This window comes from Micropterus dolomieu, linkage group LG15 (genome assembly GCF_021292245.1).
Source record: "Micropterus dolomieu isolate WLL.071019.BEF.003 ecotype Adirondacks linkage group LG15, ASM2129224v1, whole genome shotgun sequence".
Lineage (NCBI taxonomy): Eukaryota > Metazoa > Chordata > Actinopteri > Centrarchiformes > Centrarchidae > Micropterus > Micropterus dolomieu.
Genome location: NC_060164.1, coordinates 18,645,680 through 18,664,642, shown reverse-complemented (window position 1 = coordinate 18,664,642; position 18,963 = coordinate 18,645,680). Strand labels below are relative to the sequence as shown.

Genomic DNA, 18,963 nt, shown 5'->3' with positions numbered 1-18,963 from the left:
GAGTGTTTGATGTGCACAAATTTCGTCTGAAATGGACTTACTCATTGAGCCAAGGCAGACCAGTCTCTGTGTCTTTATAAACTGTGGCCTGGACTTGTTTACTGCGCAAGTACAAACACTCAAATGCTCATGATGTATCGCCAAAGGCCATAATGTTGGAAATGGTTGAAAATGAAACTGTCTTTAGTGAGGGTTTTTCATTTTCTGTGTTTGTGCTTGGAAAAGCGGTGTTGATGGGGGAAGTGTTGGCGCCTTTCAAATCCAGGTTTCACATGGCGATCAGTACTGTGTGCACTGGAGGGCATTATATACTTTTTAAAGGGAACAGATTTTACATGTGTAAGGACATTTTACTTCAAATATTAGACATTGCTATCAGCTGTTTACAGTCATGACATATTTTCAATCAGAGCAGAAAATATTATCGTTTAGCTAATATTTACTGAAACAAAAGTACTGATGAGGAGATTCCTGTCACTCTGATCCAAAACATACATTTATCCTAAACAGATATTTGCTTAAGGTGTTTTTTTTTTTTTTCTAATTCAACATGCAGTTGCAAAGAATATCAATCAATATCAGTCAATTTTATGCTGTGAAGTGTGTACGACTGTAACTACCGACTTTTCATTATGGATTTAATATGCCAATTATTTTCTCGACAAATCATATGTTCAATAAAATATCACACAGTAGCCCATCAGTTTCCAGAGGTGACATCTTCAGTGTCTTGTTTTGCCCAACCAACAGTCCAAATCAATAAAATTTATTATCACATATGACAAATAAAATCAGCAGCGAGAAATAGTTTACCTGTCGATTGACTGATGGATTACTCAGCTAATCTTTTCCGCATTAGATGTACTTGTTCAGCCAACGCCAGTATGCTCCATCCAGAAATCCTTAATCAATTTGAAATAGTTCAACCATTTTATTCTGAAATAAAACTGTTGTCTTCTGCAGATGAAACATAGCAGGACTTTGGTTTTCTATTTATCGTAACATAATTTATGACTGAACAGTATAACCCACGTTGACTCTGCAGCTGCTCCTGACCCAGATTTGCTCAGACAGCAACAGATCCATCTCAAGAACGATGGCTGAGATGCATCATTAAACCTTCCCCATACTCCCAAATGACAGGGGAACATGAGAATTCTCCTTGGAGAGCCGATATGTATTTTGCATCAACAGAGCTGCCTCCGTTTGAAGGACTTGCAGATGTGTTGGAGCGGCTACAGGCTTGCTTTGGTGTTTGGCCCTCTGTTTCTATCCAGCTTACTGTATCAGCTGAGGGAGTTTTCTTGGCATTTTCTCCTGCCTGGAAAGTTACTTTAAAACTCCAGGGTTTTCCTAAGTGCTTCTTTTGTTTATAGGTATTTTGGGAAGTCAATTTTGCTGCTCTTAAGCTTTCATATACTCTAGTCCCCAATGCCGGAAGTGTACAGTATGCTGGCAGATGAATTTCACGAGTCTTTTTAAGAAGTGCGAAACCGGACACCAGTTGACCCAAGTGTGGTATGAAATACTCGATTAGCGGCTACTGTAAAATGCCCAAATATTTTCACTGTATCCATCAATTTGTTGCACGGAAGCTGGATCCAATCTCTAGGATTATAGAAAATGACTTGGAACATTTTATTCCATTCCTGCAAATGAGCAGTATCAGTAGCCATGCCAAACACAATATCCAAAGAAATGGAGATCCACCATAAACACTGCTTTGAGTGAAGATACCGTAACATTTCAAGGAGATGGATAATCTGTGTGTGATTTGGCTGTGTTAAGGTTGTATATGTAAAACTGAGTGGCTGTGTGCGGTTTTATGAATTTAATTTTTGTCTTTGTCTCACCCTAGCTGCCTCTGAGGGGAGAGTCAACGGCGGGGAGGATTTCTTTCAGAAGGTGAGTGTGTAGTCTGCACTTGGATAATGTTTGCTTTGTCTTTGGGTTTGCATTCAAGTGCACTGAGCAGCCCTTCTCTCTCGGTAAGGGAACAGATGTCAGGTGCTCCTCCAGTCACTCGCAATTACAAATCAAAGCAAACAAAAACTGCAGAACAACACTGACGTTAAGTCACTCCAGGTCCCTGATCCTGTAACACAGCTGACACAACACTGTGGGCCTTTCTCGCTTACATAAGTATACCATAATATACCAGATCATCTCTCCAGTTTAAAAGGAGAGGGAGGTTAAACACAGACCTCCTCCGGCCACCATTGCCTCGTTAATTTTTCCTTTGTCACTGATTTAATTGTTATTGCTCTGAAGCTTCATTACATGCAGTAAAATAACGATTTGCCTTGAATGGGTTTTTATAATCAACTTCTTCAGGTTGTCTCACTGGTTCCCATTGATCAGTCAAGTGTGGGATCCTGTCTGGTTTTTAGATGTCTACCGTTGTGTTTAAATAGTTCTTATTAATTAATGGTCTTTCATACAGGTTCCCACTACAAGGATTAGTTTTTGTTCGATTAAAACCTCCATGTCTCTAACAATGAAATAATTCCTGAACATTCATTAATGATCCTACAATGACTTTCTTCAGTGTTTATTTCTAAAAACTATAATGTATCAATTTCAATAGAAATCTGTTTCAGAACAGTCATTGCAAATTCTTCAGGCTCTGAATCTTCATATTTTAAGTATATATAGTAAAATGGTGATAAAATGTTTTGCCACGTAGCCCAGCCGTAATACTGTTCATTACACAGTTTCTAATTATGAAGCAGCATTATGAGGGAAAGCAAACCATTACCATTACTTGAGACAGTGACTGTGTTCATGAACTGGCAAACAAATTACCATGATCTGTGAATTAGTGCATGTGCATGTGTGGTGTTTGATTTGCATCGAAATGTATAGAGACAAAACTAATCACATGGCACTGAAAATGAAAACGATTGCATTTTCAACAAAGTTAACACAAGTTGAATTTTGACAGCAGTTACTAAGAAAGTATCTTGTTAATTATAAGTCTTTTAAGTGAATTTGTTCTTGTTTGAAATTCCTGAAAACTTTCCTGAGTATCTTAAACTCCCTCTATAGTATGTTAATGGTCTATAATGGAAAAAAAATGATGGATAGCGGTTTGTTTTGGCATTCCTCTTTTGTCTATTTTCCATATTTGGGTTTGGAGGTTAGGAAGCTGAGCTAAATGTCAAAGAAGGAGGCAATTTAACTGTCCCTGAATGAGTTTTCAAAAACCAAGTAATGCAAACCAGGCGCCTTAAGATTCCGCTCCTTGGAATTTTAACAAGGACTCTAGATATACTGTAGTTTTGTCTCCACCTCTTTGGTTTGGATATAACTGTAGTGTTTAAGATATCCAGTGTAGGTGTCTACCATCACTCCACAAAGCAAAGTACGGCTGTTGGTGTATTGACTTTGCCACTCATGGTTTTTAACATCTCTGAATTGAATATTGTCACAGCTCGTTCAAAGAAACGGTGGTTAGTAGAGTTTGAATTGTCAATTAGAAATTAGTGTGCAGCTGTTTGGGTTGGCAGGCTGGCGAAGAGCAGTGAAGGAGGAGTGCTAAAGTCATGTTTTTATTGTAGAATTTCCATTTGGATAACTCTGTATAGTTCCCTTCTGATAGCGTGATCACCATACGTGCCCTATTAAAGCCAGGAAAATAAACAGTGAATGCGACTGTGGAACAGTATTGTTGAAAGCAAATGGATGAGGTGTGTGAAATACCTTGAAGTTGATGAACATGGAAACTCTTAGTTGGGACTGCTTCCTGCCCCTCCAGCACACCCATCTACCACACACACACACACTCAGTGAGGCTATTAAAGTACATGCCTAGCAGCTCTGTTCCTCACGTATGGAAGCATATGGTCATTTTTGATGCACACACTTTTACTAACTAGGAGATTTTGTAGTCGCCTCAGCAGTGAGATTCAAAGTTCAGTCGCTGACGAGAGCAACATAAAATGGTCCACCCCACACTTTTTCTCCAGGCCCTGTTGCTGTGGTTGATCAAACCCTCTTACTCACTGTCTGCTGAACTTCCTTTGAGTCCAGAGCAACATTTTGTAATAGAGAGCAAACACTCCACCCTCTTCATGTAGTCAATGAAAAAGTAAAGACGATAGCAGGCAAACTGGGGGACACAGAGGGGTGCCACAGCTGGGAAATTACCTACATGCAAGTCCCTACTGCTCACACGAGGAATGTTGCCAGCTACATGTCGCTTTCTTTTTCAGTCTTTGTTTTGGTCTCCTGTCTGTCTTGTGTTTTCCCTCCTGCTCTTCTCTCGTTCCTCTTCTTCCTCCTGGTGTTTTTAACTTTATTAAACCACTGGTGTATCATTGTTATCAGTCTAGTATAACAAGGGGATTTTTTCTGCAAATGAAGTGCTTGATTGTGTAACAGAAAACGTGTCACTGAGCAGTTCAGCACACTGTTGTGCAGTGAACATTTTGGACTGTGCACTGTTGGGAGTGTCAAATCGTGGCACAGACCACAAAGCTTTTTGGAGGGCTGTGCAGAAGTCGAGCCGTGGGACGGCAAAGAGCCTAGAAGCTCGTCTGGTTGAGCCGATAACTGTACACTACTGAAGAGCTTGGAGTGGATTCGAGTTGAGGAGATGTCTTTGAACCCTTAGCGAGTTCATGTCTGATCACCCTTCCATCTTTCCTTCCCAGGAGTTGTGGCTCAGTAAATAATGCCAGGCGTGATATATAAGTGCCAGTGCACTCAGATCTCAGGCCAGGCGTATTTCATTTCATTTGGTTCATAGCACTGAAGCCATGAACTATGCTATGAAGATCTTGTATTTCGCTGCGCTGACACATGGTAAATAGGAAAACTTTAGACTGTCAGGATGAAATATTTGGTTGGCATAAAATTGTGAGATGTTTCAAATAACATGCTCAGTACCATCACAAACAAAACATATAAAAAAAGTTTGTTTAAATTAGTTGACATGTATTGTTGTGTGTAGCTCTTTCATAAGCATGCATATGTTGTAATAGAACTTTATCTGCTAGTTAGCACTAACTCAGTTATGGCTGAGTCTCGTGGGGATAGTTCAGTCCATGTTGTCAACTTCGAGCTCTGCTGTTCCCTCTGTCAGTTTCTTCTCTGATCGCAACCTCTTTGCACCCCCCCCTCCACCAACTGCCCTCTGTGTCCCCTTCCCAAACACACAGACAGACTCACACTCAAACACACACATTCCAGCTGAATCAACAGCTGCACCATTGCAGTGCAGGACAGGAAACATGCCTCAGCCATGTTGATTGCTGCTGTACTATACCTACACGCATTCAGACGTACATACACAGTCTCGTGTGTTGAGCGTGCGCTCTCTCTCTCGCTCTCTCTCTCGCTCTCTCTCTCACACACTCACACACTCACACACACACACACACACACACTCTAATGATATCCTGTTTGATTTCACGTACAGCTCTCCACACATCTGCATACACCAGCTGCAAACCTCTTGGAACCAATCATCATGTCAAGGTTGTGCCATGAAACTGATCAGAACTATAGTCATTTATGTTTTTATTCATTTCAGAAAGGGTGGGGTAGCAGAGAAGAAAGGGTGGAAATGTATAGGTAACTTAATTTGTGTAAATACCTTGACCCATTTGAGAGGTATTTGCTAGCCCCTTCAAAAAAATAAACTCCATCCACCCTTTAAAATGGTGTGTGGTCTGTCAGAAATCAGTCCCATCTGCAGGACGTTGCCAAGAACAGCAACGCTGGACAGGAAACCGGTCTCTCTGAACAAGGCCCTTTTAGAGGAAAATCTTGATGAGGCATAGGCCATAAGTTTGATCATTTTAGGAAAGTATAATTGTAGTACTTCTAATATGTTCCTTTTGTAATTTTTATTATGAGCTTTTACTGCATTGTATTAAACATGTTTCTACATAGTTGCTTAAAAAGGGCTGGAAAGGACATTTCCATTTGTAAATAAGCATATTTTAACAAATGGAACTCACAATCAGTCATCTACCATTTGCTCCCACATTGCAACTGTAATTTCAACATCCTCTGAGAGGTTATGGGAGTGTTATATTTCTTTATTTTGTGGTTTTAAATTGAATGCCTTCATGACATAATCCAGACAAATCTGTCATCATTGCAGGAGACTGAATTTAAGAACAAAAACATGGGGAAACAGGAGGCAAAAGTAAAAGAATTTCTCGTTATCACTGGGAACAGAATGTCCTTTTAATGCTGTTGTGATACACCCAGCTGTTGGTGTGAGCACGTGACTTCATGGGTGATGGAGAAAAAAGTTTACATTTAGTTACTGGGTATTTGTGACTTTCTCATATCATTTGTGCCTTGGGCTAGTGTGAAACCCAGTAACGCAAAACTCATCAGATTTTGGGTTCAGTCCTAAACTTCATTGCATGTAAAACCATTCTGAGTGAATAGACTGATAAAGTTATTGCAGCATTCGTGATAATATTGCAGAGACGAGGAATGGGAAGGTTTCCAATAGGAGGACATTAATGGGGGATCATTAACATCCTGGACACAAAAGCTTTTTTCATCTTGGTTACTCACTTTGATGATACCACAGAAGAATTCCTTACAAAAATAGCTACGCGAGATCATCTGAAAGGAATTCTCCTTTATTTTCATTGCACAAAATCATACCAACATTCCTTTTGGTTCCACGATTCATTCAATAGAAACTAGATGTAAACGCAGAGCCACAAGCAGGAGTGTTTCTCAACAATTAGATGATAATGATAATGCCAAAAGGTATGTAGCTTAGGCCAAGAGCTTACGAGGGGGAGACAGAAGAATCTAATAAAACATCAATAAAGACATTTTCGTTGTACAAATGTGTTTTAGCAATGATTTTCTTGGCAAACAGCAATCTGTTTTACGAGTTTTTCTGAGAAATGCAGAATCCTGTTTTGCTAGAGAACAGACAAACTCACCTTTTGAAGGAAGAGTTCTTAATTTTCTGCTGAGAGAACAGAGAGCCTCAAAAATAACTCACAGCTTGCTTTGATAAATTGAATGGTGCTCAATGAAAGTTACATTTCTGACTTCTGACTGTTAGTGGTATAATGCGATGGGCACCTCCAATGTTATTATGGAATGTTGTAAAAAATCAGTGAGGCTTGAAAGGGCTTCCAGTCAACCATCATGGATTTTTAAGTATATTGCTGCAGAGTAAAGAAAGGCACACATCAGGCCTTTCAGAGCGGTCTCTTTGACTGGCAGTGTATAGGCTGTCAGAATTTGTTATAAAGGATGCAAAACAGACCACTCTACTTCCAGAAATACATATAGAGGAATTCAAGCACTTCCCTTTTCGATTTGTGCACCATATCCCCTAGGAATACATGCTGTAATGCTTATTATTCGGCAACGAAAAATAGCAGATATAATTTAAAAGCATTTGTAAAAAAGAAAATGAAGGCTGTGAATTGCTGTAGCCATCCAATAGGTCTGACACTCTAATCTTCACTGGGAGCACTGATCACTCTTAATGCACCTTCTCTCCCATTTAAGTTACATTACATGGCTTGTTGCTTAATGCACTGGACTTCCAAGGAACATTAAGTGGCGTCTGCTGCTCATGTAATGGCTTGAAGCAGTCCTCGGATGCATGATCACATGACTGAAACTTTGAGAAAGTCTTCTCCGCACCGAAAACACAAACCCCTGGAAAGTATTAAAACAAACAAAAGGCCACAGGACCCTTTGTGAAAACAAGGATAATGCACATTGAGGACAGGCATTAAGAGAGAGAGCATGTGAAGTTCTCATTTGTTTTGCAGGGTTCGACAGTTTTTTCCCTTTGTTTTTTTTCCCACCCTCCAACATCAACCGCTCACCTTGCTTGGCTGAAAAGCTTCCTCATGGCTGAGAAGAGGAGCAGGAGGTTGGTTAATAGATTCCCCATGATTGGAACACTGACTCTTGACCAGCTCCATAGTCTTTTTTTTTTTTTTTTTTTTTTTGTACTGCAAGCAGTTTGCCTTTATCACACTTGCGCCTGGTTACGATGACTAGACTTGTCAAAGGGCTCTCACACAGATTATTGTTGGCATTTTTTCACGTGTTCCTAAGCCAAGTGTACTCAATTTTTTATTTTTATTTTTTATTTTTTGGGGTGGTTTTAGTGTGGGAGGAATTGGGTGTTGAGCAGAAACAAAGCAATGTCTGGAAACATCAAATAAGCTTATAACAACAGACATGTTTAAACTAGACTCGCAGCTTCTTTGACTTCTCTGGCTTCCATATCCTAAAGAAGATTTTGTTTTTTTTGGCTATTTTAACGTTCTGCCTTTTCATCATGTAAAGGCTTTTTTTGTGCAGCTGTTGACTGCTAAAACTAGTGTTGTTGTACTCAAGACTGGTCTTAAGACCACATATTGATGGTCTTGGTCTTGTCTCGGACATTGAGGACTCAGGATTTTATTTCAAGACCATAACTTTGGGAATATCAATAAATTGCTTTTGCATTGTCTGATTTATTTGTTAACATCCTAACTTTATTGGATGTAAAACGTATTGCTTCAAATGCAACCTTTAACCCTCATTAAAAATGTGTTGTTCCTGTTAATGACTGTCATCCCTCCCCGTGATACCGTGAACCATGGAAAAGGAGTCTTGAATAAAGATGCTTACGTTGATTTCAGCTCTTAGTGTTTGTATGTGGGCGTTTTTATGGGAATCTGGATCTTTCAGATCAATTTGAGAAGTACCTTTGACCACGTTTCACATTTTACTGTGTCATATAATGTGGGGAACTGGTCTTGGTCTTGACTCGGTCCCGCCCTCCCTCGGTCTTGGTCTCAGCCCCTAAAAGTCTTGGTCTTGTCTCGGTCTCGATAAACCCTGGTCTTGGTCTTGACTTGGTCTCGGTTTGAGCGGTCTTGACTACAACACTAGCTAATACCTTGTTTCATCTGTTCTAAATATAATCTAAAGTCAACAAAATGAATGTTTGCTAGTACAGGAGATGCAGCGAGGAGTTGTCTACACTTCAAGCTAAGCCAAAGCCACAAAATTCTACAAAGGTCCTATGTAATACTGACTGGAGCGCAGTAGATACTAGGATTTTGTGACCAATACTGATATTAAAGTATGAAATAATTATGATTAACATAATTTATCAGCATATACAGTATATTCTGATAAATTATTATCCTTCTGCCAACTCACATTAGTTAGCTGTTTCTGCCTGCTAACACATAGTATCTGTCAATACTGATATATGTGATAAGCTAATGTCGGCCATCCTTCACTCTTGCAGGTAATGGATGAGACCCAAACGCAGATAGCCTGGCCGTCCAAACTGAAAATCGGAGCGAAGTCAAAAAAAGGTGAATATTTTTGTTGTTTTTTAAAATCCAATATTGAGATTATTCTTATGTTAAAACCATGTACTTCTTCCATTGCCTTTTGCCTTGCGCAACTTGAGTGCTAAGTGAATGATGTGTCTACAATATGAATGAATCTGAAGTCAAATAAATATTTAACTTGCCATGCATCAAAGTCCATAAGCTCAGGCATACATTTTCATGACTTTCCTTAAATGTTTTTCTTCAATGCCTTTTCACTACATCTAACAGAAATGCAATGCTCGCAAGTCATTTCTAAGATGTGCAGCAACAAAACTAACCGCTAAAGTAAACTTAACGGTTGAATCCTAAGTGACAACATAGCTGCGTTAGCTTTCCAAATACAATAAGATAATAATAATAATAATAATAAGTCACTGGACTCAGACAGTCAAGGAGGACGGATTTCAAGGTTACACTAGTGCTCATTTTTGTTATTAATCATATTAAAAAGTTAATTGAGAAGTTTGAAGAGATTAAAGCTTGCATGTTGTCCATTTCTCACAAGCCAGTAACTTCATCTGCACAGAGGAATTTGTGATTTTGCTGTGGAGGCGGAGGAGTGGGAATTGCTTATATTGAATCCCACGCATTTATTAGCCAAGTTGTTCCAGCCCTCTGTTACCAATAAAACATTATCACGGTTATTTAAAGCTCTTCCGGGAAGGGGTGAGGAGGGGGTTGAGGAATAGGTGTAGCCGTGCCCACTTTGTTGTCCCCAGGAGAATTGCCAGTGTGCGTCTTCAAGCCAGATGTGGAATCCACTGACATTATGTAACTTCCTCACTCACTCTGCACGGAAAATAGTTGACAGTTACATCAGAATCTTTAACATTTTCCCCTCTGCTTGCCTAATCAACTGTAAGCCCAATCATCACACAATCATCCGGAGTATTCGTTCATTCACAAAACCTGCCTCCAACACCACCTGGGGATGATGTTCTGTGTACGAAGTGAGGATATTTGAAATTCTCAGCCATGATTTGTAGCCTGACAGATTTTTCCACTGTGTAGGGTAAACCAAGAGGAGCAGAGACATGTTGGATGATCACTTACAGTTGTCTTATGAGCGAATGCATTTGTGGGAGAAGAGACATGTGGAACTGACAATGTGTTTAAACAACCTGAGCTCATGGGAAAAGCGTGAGGGTAAGAGAAAAATGGATTGGATGGCTAAAAAGAGAATATTCTACAGCTGACGAGAGTGACTTAAATTAAACTGTGGATGCAACACCAGGTGGTTAAAACCTCACAGAAGCCAACAGGAAAATTACTTGAGACAATGATCCTCATACCTTTCGTCCCATATCACAAAACTCACTTGCTCTGCCCTTGAAAATAGCTGACGTAGTTATTTTGTTGATGCAGGGTAACATGATTATTTTGAATTATCCTAATCCAAAACGATACTCTTAAAGGGTGTTATGGTTCCTTGTTTTCCTGGAATTTTGCATTAGCTTCGTCTTTCATGTGCAGTCTGGAATCGGTTACAATCTGCAGGATGGCGGCAGATGTGAAGGGAATTTGTATGTTTGTAACCTCTCCCCATACAGAGCCACACTCCATCAAAATGCCAGCTCCTCCATTTCATTTATCACCTGCCGCTAGCTATCCCTGCCACCTGCGTAAGCATGATAAGGCCAGTTGTTAGCTTCTGGGGCAAGCCATCATCAGCACACTATTAGTGATTTAATGCAGTGAGGAGGCTTATCAGTCTCACACCAGACGGGGCTGTGTTGAACTGCGAGATGGTCTTTATGTTTCAAGCAATGATTTTATTTATAAAATTCCTTTGCTTTATTTTTATATGATAAATATCATAATACTACTCTTACTTGCCAATTGTCTGTTTCAAGATTTTCCTGCAGATGTTTTGAATGAGAAATACAGAGCCAAAAGGACTTAATTCCCTTCATTTGTGTGGTATTTTCAAATGTAGTTCTCAGCTGGAAAAATGCTTTAGCTTTGCCAGTACAGAGCTCTGGGTCAAAAGGTTTCTTCTCTGTCTAGTGTAACTGTAAAATTTGTATGACTGAAAACACATCTTTTTGCAACTGCAAGTCTACTCTTGTGTTTTGTTTGTTTTTTGCTTTTTTAGGTGTTTTGTGCACCAAATTAAGACGTAGGGTGTATTTTTAAATTCCACAATCAATCATCAAAAAAAGAGCAAAAAGCACACTCCATTTAAAAAATGCGGGGGTGTTCTACATCACGACTGCAACACTCGTTTGGGCTGGATAATGTTTGCCAGATGTGCTGTGCAGGTTAGACGCTGGAAGAGCCATACTCCCTCTAATGGTCACTGTGGGTGCCACAGGAGGAAGTGTGGGGGTTTCTATTGTTCACAGCTACAGCTGTATGATGGGAAAATTTCCTGGAACCAGTGCAGGGACTGCGATAGGTTTCTGACCGCTCTTTCTGCTGTTTTTTCCTTTTGTTTTGTTTTCCTGTCTCAGAATGCAGCTTGGTTTTTGTTTAGTTCTTACTCCTCAAGCCTCCTAAGAGCTGTTGTTACTTTCCAGTATGTTCTAGAATCTTTTGTAGTGTGTGTTGAGGTTGCCCGACACCCGTGACACTCTAACCAGATCAGTGCTTGTTTGCTGGTACTCTGTGGTCCCCCCAGTTCCCAGTGCCCATTAAACAGTAAGCTGAACCTCCGTCAGATAGTTAAAAAAAAATAAAATAAAAAAAATAAAAAAACAGAATTCCAACCCATATTCTTCTGCACTCTAAAGAAGAATGAGATCATTTGCTTGGTTGGGCTTGGGTTGGGTTTTTTTTGTACTCCCATTGTCATCACAAAATTTTTTATTTTTCTAGGTGTTGTCATTTTTTATTTTCACTCCCAAGTTCCTTGAAAGTCTAAACATGTGTTAGTGGGGTTCTCCGAGGTCCCAACAACTTTGTAGTAGTAAATCTGATTCAGTGAGTCTTGTCTGAATGCTATACTGTAAATCTGTAAGTGTGTGCGTGGGTATGGCGAGGGGTATTCCTGGAAGGGGGCTTAGTCAACTTAGCTACTCAGTACAGTTAACGCAGGGGCGATGGACCATGGGTGTGTACTGTGTGTGTGTGTGTGTGCACGTTTTGAATTTGTGTGTTCATGTGTTTTTACATTTGCGTTCTCCAGGGGTCCCGCATGTGGCAGAGCCAGATGTAGGCTTACCCAACATTATGCAGTCACAAGCATTAACTTTAAATAGTTTAGGTATGCAGTTTTTGGTTATTTTAACTGAAGTAGTCTGAGGCTGAGGAGGTCTCTGGAAGCACAGTTTACTCAAGTTGTTTAAGACCTTAACTTGCATGTTCTTCTGTGTGCCTGCTGAGTGTATTTACTCAAACATTTAAGGATGGTTCTGTTGCAGGGTGGTATCTAGTCATTTCTTGAAGAGGCAGCATTGGTTCTGTGTGTGACAGCTGATAAAGAGCACACATAGACACGCAGAATCATGTGCACCAAAGTCTTGAGAGAGACATATATTTTTTATATATATATATAGTTTTATATATTTTTGCAGTGACTGAATGACAGAAAGAGGTTCAGGAAAATGAGATAACCATCACACGCATCTGTCTTCTATTGAGACTAAATTGCAGCAGAGCAGTTCTCTTCACTTCATACTGTTTCTGTAGGATGTACTGACTGATGGATTGCCTGAACCCCCCCCCCCACGTGGTTTCTTGCAGACTTAAATGAGACTCGACAGATATCAAAGCTGCAATTACTGTTGCAGAGCTTTTCTCCAACATGTTCCTCTCTCACATTCTCACTCCGCCCTTTATCAGCACTGACTCACTCACTCACATATTGAACATACGCAGACATTAAACACATGCTGTTGTTTCTTTCCCCCTTTAATGTTTCCCTTTCTCTTTCTCTCCCTGCAGATCCACACATCAAGGTGTGCGGGAAGAGGGAGAATGTGAGGGAAGCCAAAGACAGAATTATGTCTGTCCTTGACACAAAGGTACAGTAAACATCTTTATCCCAGTGAAGATAGACTTCATGTGTATGTCTGTAATTCTTTCCCTGTCTCTTCTTTCTCACCCTTCCCTGGTGTTCAGCTGCACCAAATGTATTTCACCCCAGCTCTCCTGCTGTCCAAGTGACAGATTGCACACAGCAGTGTGGTACACTTCGGCACTAATCCTGCCAGATACTCGCACCTTGAGCTTGGATTGCAGTGTGTGTGTGTGTAGGCTTCATTGTCATGGCAACACAAGACTTCACATACCTGGTTGCACTGTAGCACCCCCTGGGGGCAGGCAATCATCCATGCACTCTACAGCCACACAGAAGAGAGCAACACATGATTGGCAAAGTTTATAGCATTTCATATGGTCTTGTCACGAAAAGGTCATTTTTAGTCTGGCAGCAGTTATTTGATAATTCGATTCATTTTTTTATGTACTACATATTTTGTGGCTCATTTATCTCTTTTCTAAATAACTGCAGCATGTGAAAGTGTTTAAAACAGGGCAAATTGTAAGTCTGCATTGGCCTTTCAGTAAAGCAGCATCTGTAATCGGTAGGATCCAGAGAGTGCAATTTGACTTGGTCCTCCTTGTTGTTTGCTTATATACAAGACACTACAGACAAAAAAATATTTTTTTCATGCACTGGACAATTTTGAGATTTAGGGGTGTTTTGCACATGTCTTCTTTCAGACTAGTGGAAAGAAACCACCCAAAATACACATTACGTGTTTATTTTGCTACACTTAAAAAACTTAGCATTAGGTATTGCCTCATTTACATATTTAAACATTACATTTCAGAGTTAGCTGGCGGAAATTTCCTTGTGAAATCGATTAGTTAATTTTTTTTACCTATTCACTTTATGTCAGGCCTTAAAATGTCACATAGCCTTAGAAACAGGCACATTTGATTTGATCCCTGATAATGGTTATATAGTGAGTTTAATAAGCTGTCTGTGGTAATATAATAACTGTCATGCCTCACAGGTATTGGGTAATGAAGCCATCTATATAATAGATGGCTTCATTACCCAACAGTCACTTGGGGAAGTTACAGCTACAGCAATATTTTTGACTTGCAATGAATGCAGTGGAAGGAGAAAAAAAAAAAGAGCTTATAAAGTTTTAAAATTTGGCCATTCCGTCGTTTTCTTGTAATTTCTAGCTTTGTTATGAAATGCCTTTAAAATAAACGTATAATAACATGCACCTTTCTGTTGGTACCATGCTTCACTCACTGAGCCATTGTATGTGTTGCCAGTCATTGTTTCACCCCAACCCTCTCCTTTCTGCCCATTAGAGTAACAGGGTAACTCTGAAGATGGACGTTTCCCACACAGAGCACTCTCACGTTATTGGCAAAGGTGGCAACAACATCAAGAGGGTGATGGAGGAGACAGGGTGCCACATCCATTTCCCAGACTCTAACAGGAACAACCAGGCCGAGAAAAGCAACCAGGTTTGTGGGGCTACAACATAGATTTACATTGTGCAGTCTCAGTGAGGCAGGAGTGATGGATGGGTGGAGGGACCTGTTCAGTGCTGGCTGAACAAGGAGTTTGCCCCATCAGATATTTTGCTTTAATCTTTTGAACCACAACATTGCACCAGGATTATATTTCGGGTGTAAGTGAATTGCTTTTACCTGCCTTGAGTGTTTACTATTATCATCCCTCTACTCTTTATTTTCTTGAGTTGTAGCTTAGGTTGTTGTTAAGATTCTAAACCTGCAGTTGCAGTGAGTTGGTCCAGTTGGCTGTTTTGATTGGCCAACCCAGAGGAAGCTGGTGTGTTTTGGCTGGACACACTAGAAAGGCAGTAGGATCCTGCTGTAATTACCATTAAAATGTAGTATGAGGAGTTCAGGAAAGCACACTGTCTGGCACAGTATTAGATATTTATCTTTACCAGGTGCTCTACACTGCACCTGTGGATAAAAATACTGAAAAGTTTGTTTATTTTTAAAGGTGTACTTCACAGATTTAAACCATATTTAAGTGGATTTTGCATAGAACAGTATAACTACGGTATGTAAACCATTAAACTTGCCAGTACTCTGTATCTCATAGACTGTTCAACCTCTTCCAGTCTTATGCTGATGCAAGTATAGGCTAATAAGTAGCAAGAGACTCCTTTTAGACCCAAGACCACTTAAGCTGTCTCTTTTTTAGCTTCAAAAGCGTACTGACTGCTGGAGAGCATTTGAGATGCAAAGCATGTTGACAAGTGCAATGGTGATGATAAGAAAATACAAATGTGAAAATCAATGAAGATGCTGCTTACCTTTCACTCTCACTGGAGCTGGAAGAAGTGATGATGTTGTTCAAGCACACTTCAGCAGGGCAGATGTTTGCTAACATGAGGCTTAAGAATAGTCTTCATTTTGAAAGATATACCGGTAATTGCTGCACAGCATCACACTGCTGTGTGTTTGTGTGTACATAAGTATAATGCATGTGTGTTTTGTTCTGGAGCAGTAATACCACGCTTTAGTTCTTGGTTTTCTCCACAATGGTGAGCAGTTTCCTATGAAAGAGGGAAAAGAATAAGAGAGGAGAAATCTAACCAGACTATTTATCACCATTTTCCTTTATGTGGAAATGAAATTCATCTGGGCTCAATTTCTTCAGTTACTTTAATTGTGGACGCCATGTTTATAATCACAATGTTAAATTCATGGTGACTGAATGATGTGGTTCAAGAATATAAAACATTAACTGGAATTATGTCACACGTAAGGTTAGGTTTCAGTTTACTTTTCACTTTTGCTTCTTTTTATCTTTGTAATAAATTTTGCTTTCAACCTTGAAATTAATTGTATACATTGATCTGAGCCATTATTTGTCTTGGATTGGGTTAGAACTGGATATCTGATTTACATGTTACTTTTTTTATTGTGAACAGGTGTCCATTGCAGGACAGCCAGGAGGGGTTGAGGCAGCGCGAGTAAAAATAAGGGTAAGTTGATGCTCAGCCACATTTATCTTAAAGGGACACTCCGCCCAAACACTCATTCCCTGCAGGCTTGTAAGTTTGTAGTTTTGACCTTTATAGAGCCAGAGACTGTGGTCGGCTTAATTTCTGACGGTTGCAATTGATTTTAGTATAGACACATTTTTAGAGTGGGGAAAAAATATCGCAGTATCATCATCATATTTTTGTCCTATATATGGCTGCCCCTGCTTTCGGCCACAAAAGAGTGAACTTAGCCTTGTGAATTTTCGGCCCAACTGTAAATTCAAATTAGCTTTATTGGCATGAATGTATAGCAACAATATTGGCAAAGCTACATATAAAGTACATAAGGACAATTAATTTCATACATTTCATTAGATAAGGAAATAAAACTGCAAAAGTTGTTTGTGTGTAGCTTTAAGGTACCTGTCTCCTGCTCCTCCACTGCTCCACGCTCACTCTCTAGCTGGCATGACAAAACTTCTCCAGCTCATGTGTAAGTCTGTAACCCTGTTGTAGTTACTTATTGGCTCCCAGGTGCATTACTCAAAACATTTACTTCCTCAATAAATAAAACATCAGACTCAAGACAGCTAAGTTCCCTACCTAATGCTACCAGTGGAAGAGCTCCAGGGTTACAGTAGGTAATTGTGCACTCCAGGCACAGTTTCAGCACTTCCTCTAAGCCACAAGCACCATTCCTAACCTATTCCCTGACCACTTCCCTAGAACAATTGTAAAATACAAGCATGAGCCTCAGCCCCTTTGGCAGGCCCATCTCCTCAGCCTCTTCTCCATCTTCAGTTTCAGTCTGACTGGAAGCGTTACCTCCAGCCATTATTCTGTGGGCGGAGGACCTCTATACTCGTGTGAAGTGAACATCCCTGAACCTTTGCTGTAGCAGTTGTCTACAGTGAACACGTTCCTCCACTATGGCCTGACCAAAACTAACAGTAACGTGTGTGTGTGTGTGTGTGAGAGTGATGAAAAGAGAGAGAGGAGGAAGGTCATTCTGGATATTTAGTGTGGATTGGCAAATGTTGGCATGTATGCATACGTATACGTCTCCGTGCTTAATGGTTGTTTTCATTAGCAGCAAGCCACAACTTAGTCCATCTACTTTTTTTTGCTAGGGGTGGAAAAAAAATAAAAATAATCAAACCTAATCATAGCAGCGTTTTACAATGGGGCTTATAATATAAGCTGTTGAGAACCACAAAGATTGTTCTGGCCTCCAAAAAACACACAGTCAGCGGATGACGAGGGTGGATCAAAGGACAGGTTTCCCTCTCAGTCAATTTCGTTTGATGTAACCAGACCTTGATTGTCGCCTCATTTCATGATACTCAGATACTTTGTATGTTGTTCCATAAAACACTCAATACGCATGACTAGACAGTCCTTCGACACATATTTTTAATCATGTATGAGCTACATCACTTAACCCGGAGGCAATTTCCTAAAATGCGCCAAGGAACTGAGCACATGGGAGAGATTTTATTTTCATGGCATTGTTGCACTTTATAAGTATTGCACCTACAAAAGGCTGATCTATAAAGCACAATTCTGCACAAAATATCAAACTATTCCTTTAAATCTATTTCAAAAATAAAAAGGAGCTGGGAATTTTTGATGGGTGGTAGGGTGGCGAAATTATGCCACTCTGTAAAATGCAAGAGGAAGGAGGTCTTATTGACTTTCTGTTTTTTTTGTTTTGTTTTTCTGGACCCCCTACTGTTGATGTTGCCAGCGCATAACAGTGTTCAGTATGCTGTGTGTTTGGTCCTGGGTGGCCTTTAGACCACATCCTCCCACATCTCTCTTGAAACCAGAAGTGGCTTGGTTGTGCCTTCTCCCTGAGTTGCATTAGCGATGCATGTAATGTCTCTTTAAGATTCAGACAAGGTCTATTGTATCTCTGAGGTCTTCTTGGGCGGAGATCTGTTTGAGCCTATAACAAGTCGGTTGTTGAGGTGATGGATTCTTGGGGGATTTCTAAGAACTTTCAGAGGTGGAGCTGACAGGCAGGTGATGAAAGGTCTGGCCAGTTGCTTTACTTCAAAGATATTTTCATTTTTCTTCATCTTTCACCTTTATGTCAGAACTGAGGCTTTTTAACAGTGCTTTCAGATTGAATACATGTGAAACTCACATCTGCCAGGTAGACTTTTGGGGGAAAAAAGCTGAGGTCAGCTCTACCATAAAAATCAGTCTATTCTTCATTCAGCGCTCGACTCCTGCTGCTCAGCTTGTCCTCTCTTGCGTTTCCTTCTGTGCTGACCTAAATTTCTCGAGCCCTCTGAAAGCGAGTGCTGAAACGTGATATATGTAAGGCCAAGCGCATATGGGACTGATCAGGGATGCATTTCTTTGGTCAGAGCAATTCATGCTGCTTGCCCTTCACTGGCAGCCAAAACCATAGTGGCGCACTGCCCAAGAGTCAGTGTTTGGATAACACTGTGCGTGTGAGTGTGTATCCATTCTCTTCATTGTGAGTGTGTAAATGTACATTCCCTTCAGTTCATCTCTGTATGGGTGTGTGCCTGTGTGAATTCTCTCCCGTGCATGCATAAGCATGTGTATGCACGAATTGAGGCCTTCCTGGCTGCATCAATTTTGTTTGAATGACTGCTATGATACAAATGTCATGAGCTGATGTCTGTTGCTAGTCCTGTGGTTTGATTCAGTAA

At 40.2% G+C, this 18,963-nt stretch overlaps 1 protein-coding gene across 1 annotated transcript in view; it reads left to right on the top strand.

Moving 5' to 3' along the window:
- LOC123984176 (protein bicaudal C homolog 1-like) overlaps nt 1–18,963 on the top strand; it is a 55,182-nt gene that overhangs the window by 16,317 nt on the left and 19,902 nt on the right. The window contains exons 2-6 of the mRNA XM_046070916.1: nt 1,859–1,905; nt 9,254–9,323; nt 13,230–13,309; nt 14,619–14,777; nt 16,223–16,276. Of these exons, the coding sequence (XP_045926872.1) occupies nt 1,859–1,905; nt 9,254–9,323; nt 13,230–13,309; nt 14,619–14,777; nt 16,223–16,276 (410 nt within the window). The remainder of the gene's footprint in view (nt 1–1,858; nt 1,906–9,253; nt 9,324–13,229; nt 13,310–14,618; nt 14,778–16,222; nt 16,277–18,963) is intronic.